Here is a 22,033-nt window from a genome sequence, read left to right as displayed (position 1 = left end):
GGCTGGCCGGGGAGAGGATCGCACTGCAGCGATCGTTCACTGGCTATATCCCCTGATCAGAGCGAGTCTCAGCAGACCGGCTCTGGTCAATATCTTTTGACTTGGCTGTTGACATGACAAAAGTTAGTTTTAGTGATAAGTGGTAGTTCTGCTGTTTAAAGATATATTGTTCTTTTCTGGAATAAAACTATGTATCTCTTGTAGTATGCACATACTGTAGCAGGTATTTTGGTCAAAATGGTTTGCACTCTTAGGGTATGTTCACACATAGGGTACAGTATGTTCACACATAAAATTGGCGGCATTCTGCGGCGCAGCTCTCCACCGCATAATCCCTCCAGCCTCAGGGTCCTATTACACGGATCGATTTTTTTTTCGACTAATGATAAATGATCACAAACGAGATTGTTTATCGTTAACCTGAAATAGTTCACCATATTACACAGAACGATAGTCGTTAGTTACGATCGTTACTGTGGTCGTTATTGCGATCGTTACTATGATCGTTTATTCCTTTTGATCCTAGAAAAACAATGAACAATGTGCTATTACACTGAACGATTAGTGAAAAAATGCGGCACGAATGTGGAATTACAGCAAACGATTAGCGAATAATTTACGATAATTTTAGGTTCAGATCTAATTCAACGATCAAAGACATACGAACGTTTTTTCGATCGTTGCCAGCAATTACACAGAACGATTATCGTTTAAATTAGAACAATATAGCGATTTTTCGAACGATAATCGTTCCGTGTAATAGGGCCCTCGGTGTCCCATAGTGTGTCTATGGGATAGCTTGTGCGTCTCCTTTTCTGTCACTCTTCATTTAAAGAATTGACATGTCAATTCCAACGATTTTACTCACTTCTGCTATGATCACATACTTTATGATATATTGGCCTTTATTTGGACTCAAAATAATTGCCATCCTAAAAGACAACCATTAAATGGCCAAAAAAAGTTGGTGTGTGAACATAGCCTAAGAATCCCCTCACACACACTTTTTGTCTGGTGTTTTTGTTGCATTTTTTTTCTATTGTTTTTGACTTTATGTGCGAATTATCTTTTTTGTGGTTTTCCTCTGCCTTCACATGACCTAGCTGCTGGACCACAAAAGGTGACAAAAATGCCAGGGGGGAAAAAAAACGCCATAAGCAATGATCTTTTTGAGACAACCAGAACATTTCCATTGAAGTCTATGTGAAAAAAAACAGCACAGTTTGCAAAAAAAAAAAAAGCCACACCCTCAGCACAGGGCCGTTTTAATACACTTGTGGGCCCGGTGCAAAGGCCTTAACAGTGGGCCCCCCTCCTTTCGGCACTCCATACCCCTCACCCCACCCCCGAACCCAGCGTTTCCAGAATCTGTACTCCACAAACAGTATATTATCCAGAAAGTGCCCCCACACTGTATTAAGAGCCCGAGTACATACAGTAGTTATCTTATAACACTATATTCACCATACAGAGATTACATATTGCCCCAAAACTGCCTGAACAAAACAGAAAGATTTCACCAATGCTACCATTACATAATACCGCCACACCATGACCCCTATCACTACAGATCCTATAACAGAGTGCAGTTACATTTAGGCACTTTGAATGCTGAAGTCCCCAGAACCCCAGAAGCATAGAGGGGTGAGTGTTACGCTATGTTCCCACATTGCACTTATGTTAAAAACGCAATATGATGTGTTTCTGCACTTTATGGGTGATCTTTACTGTCTCTTTAAGAACTGTTCAGTAAAGCATTCAAGTGGTTAAGTCAACCTGTGGTTCATCTGCACTGCATCTACAATCTTAAAAGAGCGAGTGGTTGGGATCCAGGGAGGGCATACACAGTATATATACCAGCAGTGTATACACAGCACACATACATATATACCAGCAGTGTATACACAGCACACATACATATATACCAGCAGTGTATACACAGCACACATACATATATACCAGCAGTGTATACACAGCACACATACATATATACCAGCAGTGTATACACAGCACACATACATATATACCAGCAGTGTATACACAGCACACATAAAAATATAAAAGCTGTGACCAGCATCCCCTTTACCCATGCTTTATAGTTGATCACCTCTCATGGCATGGGGGGAGGACAAGGAAGATAACCTATAAAGGACGAGAAGTTGAAATGGTGACGAACTATAAAAGCTTGGGTCCCACTTCATCACCTACAGGTGATACAGGCTGCCATCTGACAGGTAGCTAAAGCCATAGACATTACAACTTCATCTTTTCCAGGCTCTTGAATGGTATACCCATCTAGTTATAAAGATAGGGGGAAGGTGAAGCAGACATGGTATCACTTAGCTTATCTGTCATTCTGTGATCAGGGAAAGCTGGATGATAACAGGAGAGAGGTACTGGGGCTAGCCTTCAAAGCACATGGCCAAACCGAAAGTGATACATACAGTCACATAGTAGCCTGTTACCAACTGCCCAGAGGTAGCAGAAAGAGAGAATACAGTCTTATTAGTGCTAATGTTCTTCTGCAGCCTCTGACCTGGAGCATGTCCGACCCTCTTATCAGCAGCACTTGCTGGGAGGTGGGGGGAGACAACAACCAGGTAAGCAGATAGCTGCATGCAATGGGTCTTCAACCAGCAAGAAGCCCACAGCACACCAGGCCCCTGCGGCGGCAGTTGTATGGTACAGGGAGAGGGGGAGAGGCAGATGCGGCCCTGGTAAAAGCACTTAAGCTTTTTAGATTTTTGGCAAATCAACCCCCTTCCCCACAGGTCTTCTCACCTATGCTGGGCTCAGGCGGTCCTTACCTCTTTAGTGGGACGCAGTCAGTCCAGCAGGAGGAGGGGACAGTTCATCTGTGGCCGAATGGTGGGCAGTCCTGACTCACAGATCCTTCCCTCATTGGTGGAGTAAGAGAACTTGAGCTCTGCTGCTTCACTAATGGAAAGAAGGAGGCTGCAGTTTTGGCTGTGCAGCCTCCGAGTTACTACACCGAATTAAAGGGGTAGTGCAGCGCTAAAAAATTATTCACAGAATAACTCACATTACAAATTTATACAACTTTGTAATGTATGTTATGTCTGTGAATCGCCCCCTTCCCGTGTCCCACCACCCCCGCACGTGTACCCGGAAGTGTGGTGCATTATACATACCTGATCCGTGTCGCGCCCGCCATCTTGTGCCAAGATGTCATCTTTGGACGGACTGACGAACCGCTCCGACCATCCCTAGTGCCGGCCGCCCTTTGCAGCGTCATCAGATGCTCAGCCGCGATTGGCTGAGCATCACTGTGCTCAGCCAATCGCGGCTAAACGGCTGATGACGCGGCCGCGTCATCAGCTGCTCAGCCGCAATTGGCTGAGCATAACTGTGCTCAGCCAATCGCAGCTGAGCACAGTTATGACGCGGCAGAGGGGGGCCGGCATCAGGGACGGCGGCAGCGATTCGGCCGGCCTCCCGAAGATGGAGGTCTTGGCACAAGATGGCGGACGGGCACGACACAGATCAGGTATGTATAATGCACCACACTTCCAGGTACTTGGGTGGGGGTGGTGGGACACGGGAAGGGGGCGATTCACAGACATAACATACATTACAAAGTTGTATAACTTTCTAATGTGTGTTATTCTGTGAATAATTGTTTACCGCCGCACTACCCCTTTAAGTGAGCTGAATAGGGAGTAGCACCCCATAACCGACAGATACAGCGCCACAGTAAGATTAACCCCACACACACACACACACACCCACCAGTGCATCCATAAGCGGCAGGCAGCGGATGAGATAAGTGGCAAATAGGGTCCTGCTCAGGGGGGCCCCTGTCATGTGACTTTAACCAGTGGGCCCGGTGCATGTGCCCCATATGCCCTTTGGTTAAAGCGGCCCTGCCTCAGCATGCTGGGTTTTGACAAAACTGCCACAGAGCCTCAAAAATGCCACACCAAAAAAACACCATGGGGGAGATTTATCAAAGGGTGTAAAATTTAGACTGGTGCAAACTACCCACAGCAACCAATCACAGCTCAGCCTCCAGCTCTGGTGAAAGGAAAGAGGAGCTGTGATTGGTTGCTGTGGGCAGTTTGCACCGGTCTAAATTTTACAACCTTTGATAAATCTCCCCCTATGTGTGTAAGGCATATCATAAACTTCCATGGACTTCCAACTAACATCTGACCACTGGCGTTTTTGCAAAAGAAAGCTAAATTCCATGCCGTTTTTATTGGCGTTTTTCAGATATTTTAAGGCAGTGTGAGGCCAGCCTTATGAGGGTGCAAACCAAATTGCTAGTGTCCTATTCTTATGATGCCTTAGGTTTAATTTCAACCCAGGACACCAGCGCTGCAAGGCAACAGTGCCAACCAGTTAGTTACTGCACTGCAGGGATTTACCATTGTTCATTTTATAACAGGGATCAATGCTTTAAAACCTTTTACTTCAAATAATGCTTGAAAAATTCCTACATAGAGAGGAATCCCAGTCTACCTGTCATGTGCAGCTTTTTATCTGACAAATAAGCAATGCTAGAGACATATCAGAATTTGCATTAGTGACGGTGCATGTATATTAGAGTCCTATTTAAGTCTATGGCAAGGCTGTCAGCGTAAGTGCGGAGATGCAGAGGTCTCTGAGCAAAAAGAAAGAGAAAAAGGAGCAAGATTTATAACCTACTTTGCCTGCAAACTCAAGCTGTAAATGAGATTTCTTTCAAACCCCATTCACGTACATGTAACATCTGAATGCTGCGGAGAGAAAGAAACTGAGACATTAGGAGAGATTTATAATAACCTGTGGAAGGAAAGCGAGAGTAGATACATAGCAACCAGTCAGATTACAGCTTCCATACATCTGAGGCAGACTGGGAAATGAAAGCACCAATAAAGGCCAGACCGTCCTGTCAAAGATCATATTGGAAAACCCATTGTATGACTAATATGAGTCAAAAATAGGCTTAAAGTCATGCCATGTCTCCCATCCCTTTGCTCAGGGGTAAGTTTACTTTGAGCTGAAGACTTAGCTGCCATAGGTTGTTTAGGACATGCTGTCTGACAGCCCCATTGGAAAAACTAACAGTGGAGTTCATATGCTGCAGGTATGTTGCGGGTCGTACCTGTTGACAATACATGAAAATACAAATTTGCATATCAGTTTGTATGTGTGGATTTTTCCAGTGACTTCCCTAATGGTAGATGCAAGACTTTTTGTTGTTCTAGGTGGCTTTCAGTGCTGACCTGTTATGTGCAACAGGAAATTATAAGAAGAAGAGTCTTCTTGTTAAAGGGAATTTGTCACTAGGTTTAGGCTGCCTTAAATGAGAGTAGCATAAACTAGGGACAGAAATGCTGAACAGATCGGTGTGTTACTGACATCATTTTGTTCAACCATTCTTCTAATATGCAGGAGAATAGGATTCTTGTCACACCCCTCCCTCGCCCTCCAGCTGCTGATTGACAGTTGACTGCCTATACACAGCATGGATAGATAACTAACAATCAGCAGCTGGTGGGCGGAGTTTTCTGCTTCTTATGAATATCCAGGGCTACTGGGCTCATGCACATAATGGAGAGGACTACTTATTGTCCATGTTATTCAGAATGATATCTCTGGATCAGCTGCACAGAACAATGTAAGTGATATATCATTCTGTCTGGCATCTCTGTCCAGAGTCTCTTAAACTTATTCAGAACATGGCCTATCTTGGCTTTTAAAACATAACTCTTATTATCGCATTCCAAGAGCCATACTTTTTTTTTTCCTTTCACTCTCTGTTGCCATATGAGGAATCCTGATCTTTTGTGGGACTAGTAATTTTTTATTGTTGGTAAAAAGTTTTTGTACCTCTAACTTATTGATGAACTTGTCTTAATTTTTTTTTTATAAAAAAAAATAGCAATTACACCAGTATATACTTTACGCTGTTCAACGTTTGGTATAAATAATTAGAGATGAGCGCACCTGGAGCATGCTCGAGTCCATCCGAACCAGAACTTTTGGCATTTGATTAGCGTTGGCTGCTGAAGTTGGATAAAGCCCTAAGGCTATGTGGAAATTATGGATATAGTCATTGGCTGTATCCATGTTTTCCAGACAACCTTAGAGCTTTATCCAAGTTCAGCAGCCCCAGCTAATCAAATGCCGCACGTTTGGGTTTGGATGGACTCGAACCCGGTTCGCTCATCTCTATAAATAATGTTAAATGTATACAGCAGACTGTATATAGCATTTATATAGTTGTAAATTGTAAAAAATAAATAAATAAATAAATAAATTTTTTTTTTACTTTGGCACATTTCTAAAGCCATCTTTTTATGTATTCTTCACTTAACATTTATTTTTCACTGAGTTTCTGTAATTTTTTCAATGGTACCATTTGTTGCTATTTATAATGATAATCTATTTCTGCCATTTTTATGCAGTTAAGCATAGTTATGCTGTCAGTGGGTTAGAAGAATGTAACCTGCTGATATGTTCCTTATGTGCATGGAGCTCTGAGGATGACGGTAAGTTTCTTGCCTTCATCCTCAGCGCAGTTTCCATGTAACTTGTAGTTAGTCCTGCCCGCCCCCCTAATGATGAATATCAACCGCCCCCAGTCCTCCAAACTGCCCGATTAGCAAAGGATATAACTACAAACTCTACAGAAACTTACCTTCATCCTCAGCGCGCCATGCACAAAACAGACATATTAGCAGATAAGATTTGTCTATTGAAAACCACAGTAAACTTCTGATTTGAATGACATCATCACTGTTGTTGTATTTGCTCTGCTTGTATAGGCTGCGTTTAATATAATAATGCAATGATGGCCGTGGACAGGTTTTTTTTTATGTTAAACACATCTATTTTTTCTTATTTATAAAGGGAGAACGCTGTTCATTTTCCATCCAGATGTGGCATTATTTCTGCAGTGGCCTCCGCCATGATCTGTGGACTATTGTACCACCATCCTATGGACACAAAATATTTTCTGAAGTTCTGGAGCAAACATTGGCGCTGCTGACTTTTAGATACTCCCAGGTCCACCCCAACTACAAACGGGCATCACAAATACGGTATGATGTGTCTGTGTATTGTCATAAAAAAAAAATTATTTTCTTATTAAAGCAAGTAATGTTAAGTCATACTTTTTAAAGTTAGTTTTTTGTATTGTTAGTTTAGTTTTTTGTATTGTTCAATGCATCAAAAATATAAAATTTGCAGATAAAGTCTGAGGGGCACATTTGGCAACGTGCATTTTTTTTTGTGAAGCTCTAATTTTAAATTCCACTGCTGGATTTATCAAGAGGTCCATGTCGTAGATTTTTAGCCTGTTTTGGCTTATCCTGAGTGAAAATGTTAATACATTTTGTGCATGAGGAGGCTGTGCCCTATGTACCCTTTCAGCCCATATGGCGCACAGGGTGGATAACTGAAAAATAGTGCACAGTTTTTTCAAGTTTGCACAGAGCTTGATAAATGTGCCTCTAAATCTCCTATTAGTTTGTTTCAGATTCACACAAGCATAATTTAGCATAATTTCACACGTCCTAAATGTTAAGGGACAGATAAAATTGAGTATAAAAGCATGATGAGACTACTCAAAATTTGTAGTCTGTTACCAAGGAGACACATGGCAATAGATTTTTTATTCAGGACTCTCTGCAAAGTTGCTTATGTTTGGGATGTTGCTTGCATTAGTTACCTGCATTGTGATAAACTGTCATAAAGGTTTATCCTGTTCCTTTTCTCCCATATTACTGTACAGTCTCTTGTAATGGGTGTTCATTATTTTGAGCTGAGACCAATATTTTTTACATAACTTTACTGCAGTATTCCCCAACCTGTAGCTCTCTAGCTGTTGCAACAATACCTCTCCCAGCATGCGTTTTAGTTTTGCAATAGTGGACAGCCACAGGTTGGGGAACACTGCTTTATTGTATATACAAATACATACACAGCTCTCTTTGACATACATACTGTACACCTAAATATACACAGCTCTGCTACACCCACAAACACTGCTTTACCACATACAACATACATACATTGCACTGCTAGACACACACACACACACACACACACACACACGCACACAAACACAACTGTGCTGCACACACACACACACACAACTGTGCTGCACACACACACACAACTGTGCAGCACACACACACACACAACTGTGCTACACACACACAGACAGCACTGCTACAAACCCACACGCAAATCTGCTACAGAGTGCACACACAGCTCTATTATATTTATGTTGTATTATAGGTTTTTGTTGTTTCTATTCTTTGTGTATGTCCTCCCAGGCATATTCAAGGTGAGCTCTTTTGGAAGGTTCTGCATAGTAGGAAGCTGGATAGAATGTGCACATCACACTCAGCTTCCTGTTTTTTAGATGGTCAGTTGTGTTATTTTGTTTTTTTTTAAGAGTTTCCATTAACTGGCCTGTAGTTACTGGCTTTTTCTCTACTTGTCTTGGATGGATACAACATTATCCATTCTCCAATCATCAGGGATGTCTCCTGTTAGTAGAGACTGGTTAATCTGTTACATGTGTAGTATAGTAATCATATATTGACATTCTCTACCTACCCAGGGATAGATGCCATTTGGACTCATTGCTTAGTTTAACCTTAAATACGTAATTTCACCTAAAACATCAGTTGCTAAGAACACTGAATCTGAACCTTTACAACTATAGTTGCAGGCATATTTTGTTATGAGGATATAATTTACTATGGAATTTTTAGGTATTGTATGAATCTAGGTTTCTCCTATCGCCCTGCTTGTGCTTCTTCTTGCTGTATGTTTGTGACAGTCATGACTGACAAGTGCAGAAATACATCCTCAGGGTAATAAGGATTCCACTCTGGTTAGCACTAGGTGACACTGTTGCTTTAATGCACACTATCTTTAAGAAGGATTCTGCACTTAATGAGGATTTAGCGGGTTCATTTTTCATGTTGTACTGTAGTTGAGCAATTCTTTAGCAGATTTATACCATTCAGACTGTCTAAATGGTTACATAGAATTAGGTTTGGGATTAATGTATATTGGATGTCAGGGGACAGAGAAAAGGATTAAGTGTACTACTTTAATAGGATGGCATATGTATAGTAGTATAAATACTTGCTCAAATCAATTTGACTGGCTGTATAATCTGGTAAAGAATTGTTGACATTGTACAGTAGTTTGGCATTTATACATGAATACTGTACTCAAATTTTTACTTTTGTGAATGTGTCAAAATGTAAAAAAAAAATATAGAAAAATTGAGAGGCGTTCTAATCTTGTAAATGTAGTAAGTGTGTATTCAGTATTCTGCGTATAGGCAGTAGTAAGTACATATATTCTTTATTCAGTATCCTGTTTATGGGCAAACAATTCCTAGTACCCAGGGACCCTTTTTGAGCAGTTCTGGAGAATACAATGGGGAAGATAAATAATAATTAGTAGCCTAATTGGTAGACAGTGTAAACTTAGACTAGACAGTCCGATTAATTAGTCACTCTGTTCGAAAATATGGTACATATCTAGACTGTCTAGCCTAAGGGCCCTGTTACGCGGATCGATAATCTGCTGAATCAACCCGATTCGGATGATTTTTTCTCCATGTAATACTGACAATGACCAGCTGATGAAGTGATCATTGGCTGATCATTTCTTCAGGCCCAAACCTAAAATCGTGTAAAATTGATGCGCAGCCGACGGCTGGCAATTGTCCAAGCAGTTAATACTTTGCTTGTCCACATTCCCAGTTTTCTCTTGCACTCTGTATGTGTCCTGGTGCCGCATGCTGCAGCTTTACAGCAGCCTGTCTGAGACTTGGCCAGTGATTGGCTGAGCGGCCTGTCAGCTCAGACAGGCTGCACTGAAGCTGCAGGACCAGGAAGCAAGCAGAGCACAGGAAAAGACCGGGAGCGTGGACAGGTGAAGTAGTAACTGTTTGGGCAAGGGTTGCATGGACATTGCTAACAATGTCCAAGCAGCCCTTGCCAAACAATTATTGGGCCTTGTAATAGGCCCAGTAAACGAGCGCCGATCTAGCGAGGCTTAACATTTCTCTCCTCGATCTCTGTGCATAACTAAGATTACTTTGGTTACTTTAAGAATGTAGGAAAATAAAAGTTCACAGGCATCCAGTTGAAAATCCACCTATTGTATCTTTATTGGCATTTAAGTATTGGGAACTGTTCTGCCAACTTGCATCCCTGCTAGCCACATCTGGTGCTGTTGGAGTCTCCCCAAACAGTCTGTCTCAGTTACGTGGCACAGAGTTGGGAGAGTACAACTTCAGTCAGTCACACATCTCCTGGCTAGTTCTAGTCATTAGCAGAGTCTGAACATCCAAACCCAGATTGATCAATTTGTTTTTACGCCGTGTGTCCTATGGAAAAACTCACTTGTTATATATGTTCCTCAAGTCGGTACGATTAAAACGATATGTAACATGTATAACTTTTATATTAATTGATGGCTCGGAAAAAAATAAAACCTTTTACAGAAAATAAATGTTCCTTAAAATCGCTCCCAGGCTTATAACGCTTTTATTCTTTGGTCTATGTGGCTTAGTGAGATGTCATTTTTTGCGATATGATGTGTACTTTCTATCGATACCTTGATTGCGCATATGCGATTTTTTTGATTGTTTTTTATTACAATTTTCCTGGATTTGATGCGACCAAAAATGTGCAATTTTGCACTTTGGAATTTTTTTGCGCTTACGCCGTTTACCGTGAGGGATCATGAATTAAATTCTATATACACAGCACTGATACACAGCACTGATCTCCCATTGAGATCAATGCTGTTTATATAACAGAGCACCGATCCATAAGATCGGTGCTCTATTATATAGGTCTGCTGCAGACCATCTGAATGGATTGCCAAGCCGGGATCTGTGTCATTCCGGCTGGCTCATTACAACGGATCTCCTGTCCGCGATCGCATCGCATCGCAGGGGGGAGATCCCCCACTAGACACCAGGGACAGGTGAACAGTCACTATTTAGATGCAGCTGTCATCTTTGACAGCTGCATTTGAATAGTTAATTAGCTGGCCGTGGTAATCGGACCTGCGGTCCCTGGCTGCACATAGCAACCGGGGACCGTGGGCTGCAGAGAGGGCTCACGCCGGGAGCCCTCTCTGATCCCCCTTAACGGCGGCATGATGGGTATAGCCGTCATGCGTAGTTAAGGGGTTGAAGCGACTCTGTACCCACAATCTGACCCCCCAAACCGATTGTACCGTCAGCTGCTTTTAATCCAAGATCTGTCCTTGGGTCTGTTCGGCAGTTGCTGCAGTTATTGTCCTCTCCGTCCCTCCTCCCCGCCCTCTTTACCATTAGTAATGCCCCTGAGCAGTATTTCTCCTATTCATCACTTGTCTGAACACTGCACAGGTGCCTTAACAATCCAGCACATGTGCCGTGTTCAGACAGGCGATGATTAGGATAAATCCTGCCTGGGGGCATTCCTAATGGTGAAGAGAGTGGGGAGGAGGGGGCGAAGAGGCGGTTCAGGCCTAGGGCATAGACACTCTAGGCCACGGCAATTTGACACAGGGCTTCAAGTTTAAAAGTTGTTTTTTTAGGACAATAACTACATCACCTGCCAAACGGACCCCAGGACAGATCTTGGATTAAAAGCAACTATCTGACAGTACAAGTGGTTGGGGGGGTGTACAGATTGTGGGTACAGTCACTTCAGACTAAGTAATTTTTGAGGGGGAAAGGAGGGGAACCATTGTGGGAGAAATGTATTTTGTAGTTCATGAAGAACGTTAGAAGAGTAAGTATTATCAGGGGTGGAAGAAAAAGGGGACAGCAATTGGCACCAATGCACATGGAAACCTCTCTTTACAACTCATGCTTTTTTTTACACAGCTGCTTGCAGAGCCTGGCATTAAGTCTAATATGCACACCCTTATGTAGGAACAGAAATGTTTTACTGAGCCAAATCTAGTGCCAAATATAATTTGCTGAGTGAAATCTGATGCCAAGTCTTGTACAAAATCAGAATAAATATTTACCTTTTTGCAGAATATATCTGTTCATTCAATCCCTGCATGTACAGCATCTGCTGCCGCTGAGCCTCATTCACAAATCCTGCTTCATACTGTAACTGTGTACATGCAGCCCAATGATAATCTATTGGATCCATGGCACGGCTGTTACTGCACTGGCAAATGGAGTTGTTTGGTGAATTCCCACATTTACCTGTATTGTATTGCAGGTTATTAGCCGTACAGGAAGTGGTGTATTCTGTTCAGTCCGAAACTGTGATCTCTGCTGCCACCTCTGTCTGTGACAGGAAATGTCCAGAGCAGGAGAGGTTTGCTACTACTCTGGACAGTTCCTGTCAGAGGTGGCAGCAGAGAGCACTGTGGCAGACTTGAAAGGATAAACCACTTCCTGTAGGACATACAGCAGCTGATAAGTACTGGAAGACTTGCGTTTTTTAAAACGAAAATAAATGACAAATATGTGTAACTTTTTGACACCAGTTGATTTGAAAAAAGTGTTTAAAGCAAATGTACCATCAGTACATTCGTTCTAAGATTTTCACATGGATAGAGCAGCACTGGCATGGGGAAGCTGATGCCGCGGTCCTTTTTTTTAACCGTGCCCCGGTTTCTGTGTACAGCGCCGTTCTATTCCCAGGCATCAGCTGGGAGTGAAGCACTGGAGGCGGGTCAACCTGCTCCTAGTGGGATGCAGTCCATTGATTCTAATGGAGCCGCATCATAGAGGGGGGGGGTCTTTTCACTGGGGGCGAGCCATCTCCAGTGCTTCACCCCCAGCCGATGCCCAGGAATAGAATGGCGCTGTACGCAGGAACCAGGCCGCGGTTCAAAAAAGGTGAGCGACATCGGCTTCTTTGCTCCGGCTTCTTTGCTCCTGCTGGTACACTCGCTTTAAGTTTCAAAATTATGAGCTGCATTGGCTTTGTGGACATCACTATGGCACTGAGCTGTGACTAGTCATGGTCTTCATGTTTCCTTCCTCCTATTTTTTTAATTGATTATTGAGCATAAGAGTAAGCCACTGATTTCATGTCTTTGATTCTCACGCTCTGCTTGGTGTATCCACAACAAAAAAAAAAAAAGCCTGTTTACGAGACAATGACAATTCTACACAATGTGTCATTACTGGTGTGAATTCCCGTTATTCTTATACTGTGTTTTTTCTCACTTTAAGGGTATATTCACACATTGTTTTTAAGGCTAAAATAAGGCCATATTTTCATAATTATGTCCATAAATAATTATCATGATCATTATATATATATATATAAGTCATAGCAGTAAAAATTTTAATGTCTACTTATGTTTGCAGCCACTAACATACAGAATAGTCCATATGTGCTGAAATTTTACTGTTATGTTCATGTTAAAACTTGCAGGTGGTTTTCTAAACCTATTATTGAGTTCTTTGTATACACTGTGGGGGAGATTTATCAAACATGGTGTAAAGTGAAACTGGCTCAGTTGCCCCTAGCAACCAATCAGATTCCACTTTTCATTCCTCACAGACTCTTTGGAAAATGAAAGGTGGAATCTGATTGGTTGCTAGGGGCAACTGAGCCAGTTTCACTTTACACCATGTTTGATAAATCTCCCCCACTGGTAATGTGTCCAGGCAGCAAGATTTTTTTTTTTTCACTTTATCTCTGCTGAGCATTTAGAATTCTGTTTTGGCGTGCGTTCACATGTACAGGATCCGCAGCAGATTTGATGGTGCAGATTTGATTTGATTTAAATGGTGCAGGAAGCAGTTTGTGTCTATTCATTGTACATTGGTGGGGATGTGTAAATGCAGCTTAGCTCCTGTTCACATTAATATGAGCTAAGCTGCAGTAACAGCTCATCGCCACTTCACAATGAATACAGACAAACTGATTCAACAAGAATTCACTGTTATGTTCATGTTAAAACGTGCAGGTGCCATTCACTGTGACACCCCACTGATCAGCAACTATTGAGCCATCCTGTAGGTAGCTCATCAGTCTATTTTGGCCGAAAGACCCTTTAATTAATTAAAAAGTGAATGCACTGAATATGTTTTAAAAGTTAAATATTGATTTTAAAATGTAGATATTTTTTTTTAAAGTTAGATGTTCATTTTAAATTGGCAGTCACTTCAACAGACCTTGCATAAATTCATAATGTAAGTGAATATAAGAAATGGTAGTATATGTAATCAGTGGAAATTTCTTTTTCTCTATATATCAGATTCCCTCCCCTAAACAGAGCTTACTGAGGAATCAGATTGAAACCTGTCCATAGAGGTCTATGGAGCGCAGAGGGGTGAGGAGGGGGAGTGTCTGAAAAGAGACAGAAGTAGAGAGAGACTGCAGAGAGACTACAAAAGCTTAAAACATTAGCTCTCACTCCAGTACTTAATTTACAGCTTACACTGCTCAGGACTGCTCTGTAATGTCCTCCATGCTGCTACTGCATCTTAGCGTGTACTTTATATAGGAGCAGGATAACCTCTTCCGGGTGTATGCAATGTATGGGAGCCATCCTAGAGCCTAGGCCACACCGAATATCTCAGGGACAACTGAAAATGACTGATATATACTGCAGAGCAGAAATCTGGTGACAATTTCCATAAACAAAGTATATAATGGCCAGGAATCATATATTTTTTGTGTGGCCAGATCATGTTTGACAAAATCAGGATACCTTCTTATAATACATGTGCTTGTACATTGAACAAAATGCATTCTATTTTTTATGAAAAAAAATAAAAAACTTAATAAATTACCTATTAAATGAGACCTTTAAAAACATGCATGAAAAAGGGTTAGAACTCCTTTAAATAGCAAAACATTGCTTACCAATCCATTGGTTAACTTGTTTCCTTATAATTTCCCCACTGCACAAACTAAGCAGGCACCGATATATATGGCATAATGGTAACTTTACGCTCTACATATGGAGCACACGTGAATTGTACATGGAATCGTAAAGTGCAGTGCTTGGTCCCAACACCAATCTCCCTTCTTCCAGGTGCTATGCTCCAATAAACATTGAGAACAATGCTCCGCTATCTCCAGCTATTAGTAACTAAATACAAAGGCTTTCTACCGAGGATCAGTGCATACAACATGGAGAAAGCAAAGTAACAAGTGTTATTAATTTGATAAGTCTTACGTGGAAAAGTGGTGTTATTGTGAGATGTCATGTATTGTACTTGTCTGGGACATTTGTATATAACAGACCACATAATATTGGTATTGAATTTCCATATGAATAAAAAACAAAAAACCTGTAAACTGTTAACTATACCTATGCGTCTTACTGCTCTTAGCTTAGAGTGACAGTGATAGGAAGAAAACATCTTTGGGGACTTAGTAAAGTAACATTTGCCATTATAGATGTAGACTTGTGCTTGAAGTGCATTTTGCACACACATTTGTCTCCCAGCACATTTGTGCATGTCTCATTTTACCATTTTCTTGTAACATTTGTTCTTTATCAAGTTTTATTATTAATATGCTTCAGCAGGTGGGAGCTTACAAGTGAGCACATAAGGAGACCTTTAATACATACTTGTGGTTTACTGTATAGTTATACTAAAGGGAACATAGAAAGCTACAGAAATTAGTTTAGTTCTTAAGGTCATGGCTTCCCTGGCTTTTTCTGCTAGGTCCTTCACAGGAATGTGGTAATGATACCAGGATCTCTCCAGTGGTTGACATCTATGTCAAGAGTTGCTTAAAGTGGACCCGTAAAAAGAAAAACAGAGGTGTAAGCCCATGGCTAGATAGGGCTTCTCATAAGGGTCAGAATTGGATTCACATTATTCTTATAGTCCTTTCCAGTGCCGAGATATAAGCCTGTTTGTTAATATGTAAATGAAGCTGTAAAGCCCAGGGGATGTTTCCCAGTGCATCAAAAGCCCAGATCAGTCATGCCCATATCCTCTTTATTTAGTTGCTGTGAGTCAAATATTATAAGCTGGTGCAAGCCAGTACAGAGGCGGTGGGCTGGACTTGCCTGGGCTGAGTCTGAAAATGTCCCTTGGGGTTTAGAGCCCTATTTAAATAATAACACAAAGGCTGAATGATAGATATGACTACGGTGATAAAAAAAAAAAGGTTTACCTGGATTCATGATCACTAGCCCTATCTAGCCATGGACTTTAGAGGGTTGTCCTGGTTCCTGAATTTGGACGTCCAATGACAATAAAGTTATGGCTTATCCCCATGCTGTTATGATTATACCACTTTAAAGGGTACTTGTCATTTAAACAAACTTCTGACATGTCATTGCGGTTTGTATCGGTCATGGTCCAGGTGCTGAGACCTGCGCCAATTGTGAGAATGAAGAGGCAGAGGATGAACAGCAGCACACTTTCTGCCTCTAAATATCCGCCTCACTGCCAGGGAAGTAAGGTACAGAAAGCTGGGTTAAGATAAAGCCAGAAGGTAAATGCAGGAGAATAACAGGGAATGCTGTGCTTGCTAGGGGAAACTAGACTTAATAGCCAGCGAGGGGTTAACACACTAGAGAGGTTATATAGGAGGTCAGGGCTCTGGTCCAGAATGGGATTGGACCCTCGCCCTGATCTCCAACCATAGACACCTGATAACAAAACACACTGACTGGCAGGGAGGCCTGCCAGCTACGGAGATCACCAGAGTAAAAGAAGGTTAACTGTGATGTCACCCGAGGGAATATTCAGGGAATAGATAGGTGTGGTAAGGAAATCAATTACTGAAGTAAAAGGAGTAGGACAGTGTTCAGACAAAGGCAAAAACAATATACAAACACAAAGAAACTAACTTCTGGTGCAGTCTCGGCTGCACACCACAAGCCGTGGGTCCCGCTGAACTCAAGACAGGTACAGGCCTGACATCTCTTAGTAACATTTCATCGAATTTTTGATCATTGGGCTCTGGGTGCCGAGAACCCACCTATCATTAAAAGAAGGAATAGAAGCACTTGGCTCACTGCTGCGTTCCCTCATCTTTCAACTCAGCTCTCCTAGTGATATCAGGAAGAGCAGTTTACAGATTTGCATAAAGTGCAGAAATTTCACTTAATCTGTATACTGCTCAATTAGCTATCACAACCAGATGTGAGCAGAAATTGAAGGGAAACAGGGCTCACCTACTGTCCCTTTGTTCTGCTGATCGCTAGGGATCTTAGCACCTGGACCTCCTCGATCACATCTGATCACATAGCACCATGACATGTCAGACTTTTTAGCTTCCCTTTAAGGTGCCAGAAAGTCACTGCTACCGAATACTTATTTCTGTTGAAAAAAAAAACCCTTTGAATCATAGGTGAACATAAAGGTCCATCCACAACGAACACTTTGAAAGGAAATGCATGTTGTCTAAACATATTAATGTACTGCTGGTCCTGTAGGTGGAATAGTGTTTATGTCTGCATTTTGTCTATTTGCCGTATTTATGTTGAATATGTAAAATAGAATGGAGTTGTCATGCTTCATCATTTAGTAATGCAGTGTTTATATTTCCTGCAGAGAAGTGAATAAAACGTTCTTCATAAATCAACCATTGATGTGTTACAAATTCTTGCTGACATTTTGATGTACAGTACATAATAATGTATTGGGATTGCTGTGCAGCTTATTTATACATACACTAGACACACCACACTCCATGATCAGACGCGTCTAATTATTCATTCATTTGCATTCTCTAGCCTTCTACTGCTTTTTCTTCATTTTTTGTTTTGTCTTTTTTAAAGGTGTAGTTTACAGATACAGTTTTCTCTCTTTGTCCATGTCAGTGAAAACCGTAGTGAAGTCTTTAGGATTTGCCTTTTTAACCCCTTAATGCATGTTCGTGTACATGTTTGTTGGAGGGTTGCTGTGCCTTCCCGCATACAGCCGTACATGTATGTGATTGAGTTAAACTGTCACAACCCAAAATCACATTTTAACCAACAGGGTACACTTTCGTTTTTAAGGACCAACCAGTGTTAGAATCAGCCTGTGATTGGTCCATCATTAAAGATGGACCAATCTAAGTGACAAGTGACGGTAGAGCATGTCATTGTGAGCTTTCCCACTACGATCTGTTAAACAATAGGTCAAAATTATTTTTGTAATAGTAAAGGGAAAATAACTTTATATTTTATCTTCATTGCAGAATTGATGTCTTGGCCATTCTATCGTGTGTAGAAAACTTTCTGTGGTCGGTATGTACCAGTATTCAAGAGCTTGTACCATCCCATAATCCTAACAGTGTGGTCCGTAAGATACACAATCACTGTAACAGCCTGCTTACAACCATGGTTGTGCTATCGGCACCTCTGGAGCATTTAGCGCAGTAAGTATTTACTAGTGAATGGCCGTACATCTTCCTAACTAACAACACCAGACTGATCCTTCTCCCAAACATTTTTTACCATAGCGTCTGTGTGCGGGTTCACTATTAAAGGGGTTATCCAGCAAAAATCTTTTTCTTTCAAATCAACTGGTTTCAGAAAGATATTTTTATTTGTAATGCACTTCTATTTAAAAATCTCCAGTCTTCTCATAGGTATCAGCTTCTGTATATCCTGCAGAAAGTGGTGTATTCTTTTCATTCTGACACTGCTTTCTGCTCCGAGACAGGAACTGTCCAGAGCAGGAGAGGTTTTCTCTGGGGATTTGCTACTGCTCCTGTCTTGGACAGAAGTGGCAGCAGAGAGCACTGTCTCAGACTGAAAAGAATACACCACTTCCTACAGGACATACGGCAGCTGATAACTATGAGAAGACTTGAAAATTAAATTACAAATCTATATAACTTTCTGAAACTAGTTCATTTGAAAGAAAAAGATTTTCACTGGAGTTCCCTTTTAACAATCAGCGCAAAATGTCCATCTTTCAACAGGGTAAGTTGATGCAAAATTACGATTGCAAAAAATGTACTCCGTATTCACACATTTAGCAGAATGTCACCTCAAGTTCTGTATCCTGTAGGGCAGTGATTTTCAACCAGTGTGCCGTGGCACACTAGTGTGCCGCGACACATGGTCGGGTGTGCCGCGGGGAAAGTTCCCCAAACTATGGTGCCCCTGTAAAACAGGAGAAAACAATGGGGGAGAGAAACCTAGGGATGGGGGAGAAACAGGGGAGAGAAGCAGGGGGGAGAGAAACAGGGGAGAGAAGCAGGGGGGAGAGAAGTATGGTGGAGAGAAGCAGGGGGGAGAGAAGTATGGTGGAGAGAAGCAGGGGGGAGAGAAGTATGGTGGAGAGAAGCAGGGGGGAGAGAAGTATGGTGGAGAGAAGCACAGGAGAGAAGTATGGTGGAGAGAAGCACAGGAGAGAAGAACGGGGGAGAGAAGCACAGGAGAGAAGCAGGGGGGAGAAGTATGGTGGAGAGAAGCACAGGAGAGAAGCAGGGGGGAGTAGTATGGTGGAGAGAAGCACAGGGGGGAGAAGAAAACAGGCCCAGGTTTCACACTGAGTGAGTATAAATACATTTAGAATCTATATTATTAACTATATGTATAATTTTGCCATTTTGGTTGGTGGTGTGCCCCGGGATTTTTTAAGTATAAAAAGTGTGCCGCGGCTCAAAAAAGGTTGAAAATCACTGCTGTAGGGGGTGCCAGTGTGTAGAATGTCATGTGATCTTACAGCACAGGCTCCACTACTGTATAGGGGATCCTAAGAGACTGTCAGGTCCCCCGTCTCCTGATGCACAGAAATGAACAAATGCAGTAAAATGGGTCACCTGGTTGATGTATATTGCTTTTCCATTCAGGTATACTTTGACCTCAGAAAAGCATTGGGCTACTGCATTACTTGATAGACATGAGCAGTCTGCAGTTGGTGTGGTGCTGCCATACAGAAGCTAAATCTGCTTTGGAAGAACAATTACTATGCATGCACCAGCACTATAACAGTAGTTCTATATAACATGATAGAATGAGAGATAATAGGGATTATATATAAAAGCTGGTGAATCTACTGAACAGGGTACTGCAGGCTTTCCTAACACTGTGTACACCTTTGATAATATAGCCTTCACTGCTAAATATCATAGTGAGACCTGACATTGCCGCCACCACCTTTGTAAGAGGAAAAGTGTCAGAGAACATTTAGGAAATCATTCAGACTTGAGTGACTGGTTTGCTGACACCAACAAAAAAGTAGTTCATGTCTCTAAAAGTTGCTGGGGACCATAATACATTTCAGTTATTCAGATAACTAGCTTAGCAGCACTGACACATGACCCAGGCTGGTGCGGGATTCAGTTCTGTTTACAAATATAACTAAGCCTAATGCCCATTATTTGCACATAGTGAAGGAAATATTTAAAGTTTTTTAATATTTTTAATATTTTAAAGACGTACAGTAAAAGTATGACTAGATATTTTTTTTAACTAAATATTTACAAGATTTGGATTCCAATCTCAGGAAAACTATGTTCACACACTCTACAAACAACAGCCGTTCCATTGGGATGATCAGTTGTTTGTGCTGCCTGTGAAGATAGCCTTACCTTTTTCTTTGAAGAATGTAAATTCACCATATAAGTAAATAAAGATGACAAAAAAAAATCAGAAGCTTCTGCAAATAAGCAGTTTTTTCATATAGTTGTATCTATCAGAACATTTTATTGTGCTCCATTTGTCATAGTTGTGCTCCGTTTGCATGTATTCCGTCAGGGTTCCGTTTTTGTGAACGGAAAAAAAAACCTGCATGCAGCTTTTTTCCCTCCATTTGAAACGGAACACGAATGGAAAGTGCACTTCCCTTTTTTTTTTTACATTATAGTCTGTGAGGACGAATCTAAACACAAGGGGGAGATTTATCAAGGGGTGTAAAATTTAGACTGGTGCAAACTGCCCACAGCAACCAATCACAGCTCAGCTTTCCTTTCAGCACTGCCTAAAGCTGAGCTGTGATTGGTTGCTGTTGGCAGTTTGCACCAGTCTAAATTTTACACCCTTTGATAAATCTCCCCCAAGGTGTTTCCGTTCACATCTGTTTGCAAGTGAACAGTTTTCATCAGTTTTTTCTCTAATCATGCGCAGAAGTGAGAAACCAAAGAAGAAAAATAAACTAATATGCAAACTGATGCTGACTGAAGCTAACTGATAGACATTTTGCAATCAGTTTGCATCAGTCTGCTCATCAGTTTATACTTATCTGTTCAATTTAATATGGACGGATCCAAAAAAAAAAAAAAATGTTAGTGTGAGTCCAGCCTTACATATATATCTCATGAATGAAAGGATAAGCTTTTACATTTAAATAGATCTGAAATCTGATTTGCCAGCAGACTTATGGTGGATTGCATTATTGTTCCCCACAAGGTATGACCCTGTAGTCCTTGTGTTTATGATTTTGCTTAACCCTCTCATGCCGCTGCACGGTAAATTCACGTCGCTGCAGCCTATGCCTGGTGCTGCACCGACATGAATTTACTGCAAAGGATGACACAGGCGTAGGAGCTACGCCTGTGCCATCCACAGCGGGTCCCAGCTATCAGTGATAGCTGGGGGCCTGCCGGAACTCTCAGCACCGGAGCCGCGCTCCGGTGCAGAGAGTTAACCCTATAGATACTGCGGTCATCTACTGGTAGTCATAGAAACCGTAAGCTTTAGGCTTCCGGTTTCTATGTACGGAGGCCGGCGGGGGACAGGAGGAACGGCAGGACGCGCGCCGGGCGCACGGCCGTGCACTCTGCCTCCTCCCCTTTCTCCCCTGTCGCTGTCACACGATTATGACAGCGACAGGGGACATCGGAGAGGCGGCAGAGCTAGGGGGACATCAGCTATGGGATCATTATGATCCCATAAGCTGATGTCTAATCACGACCTGGGCATTGAGGCATCAATGATCCCAGGTCGTGAAAGGGTTACCTGTTATTATAACTTTCAAAATCTCAACCAAAATTAGATTTGATATAAAGTAAGTTTGCAATTTACATTCATTGTTGGTTTTTTTTGTTATCATGGAGAACACAGCACTTCCTGTTTTCTGACTCTTTTTTTTTTTTTTCCTCAAAGAGTCAGAAAACAGGAAGTGCAGTATTTCCCAGGCCATCACACAGCAGGGAGTCATATGATT

General features: G+C 41.7%; 1 protein-coding gene across 7 annotated transcripts in view; it reads left to right on the top strand.

The window, feature by feature from the left end:
- Positions 1-22,033, top strand: part of KIAA0825 (KIAA0825 ortholog) — a 313,028-nt gene that overhangs the window by 66,164 nt on the left and 224,831 nt on the right. For all 7 annotated transcript variants that reach the window (XM_069962920.1, XM_069962918.1, XM_069962916.1 and 4 more), the window contains 2 exons: positions 6,859-7,049; positions 18,114-18,293. In XM_069962920.1, the coding sequence (XP_069819021.1) occupies positions 6,859-7,049; positions 18,114-18,293 (371 nt within the window). The remainder of the gene's footprint in view (positions 1-6,858; positions 7,050-18,113; positions 18,294-22,033) is intronic.

This window comes from Dendropsophus ebraccatus, chromosome 3 (assembly GCF_027789765.1).
Source record: "Dendropsophus ebraccatus isolate aDenEbr1 chromosome 3, aDenEbr1.pat, whole genome shotgun sequence".
NCBI classification, from domain to species: Eukaryota; Metazoa; Chordata; class Amphibia; order Anura; family Hylidae; genus Dendropsophus; species Dendropsophus ebraccatus.
This window is presented reverse-complemented; position numbering and strand designations above follow the sequence as displayed.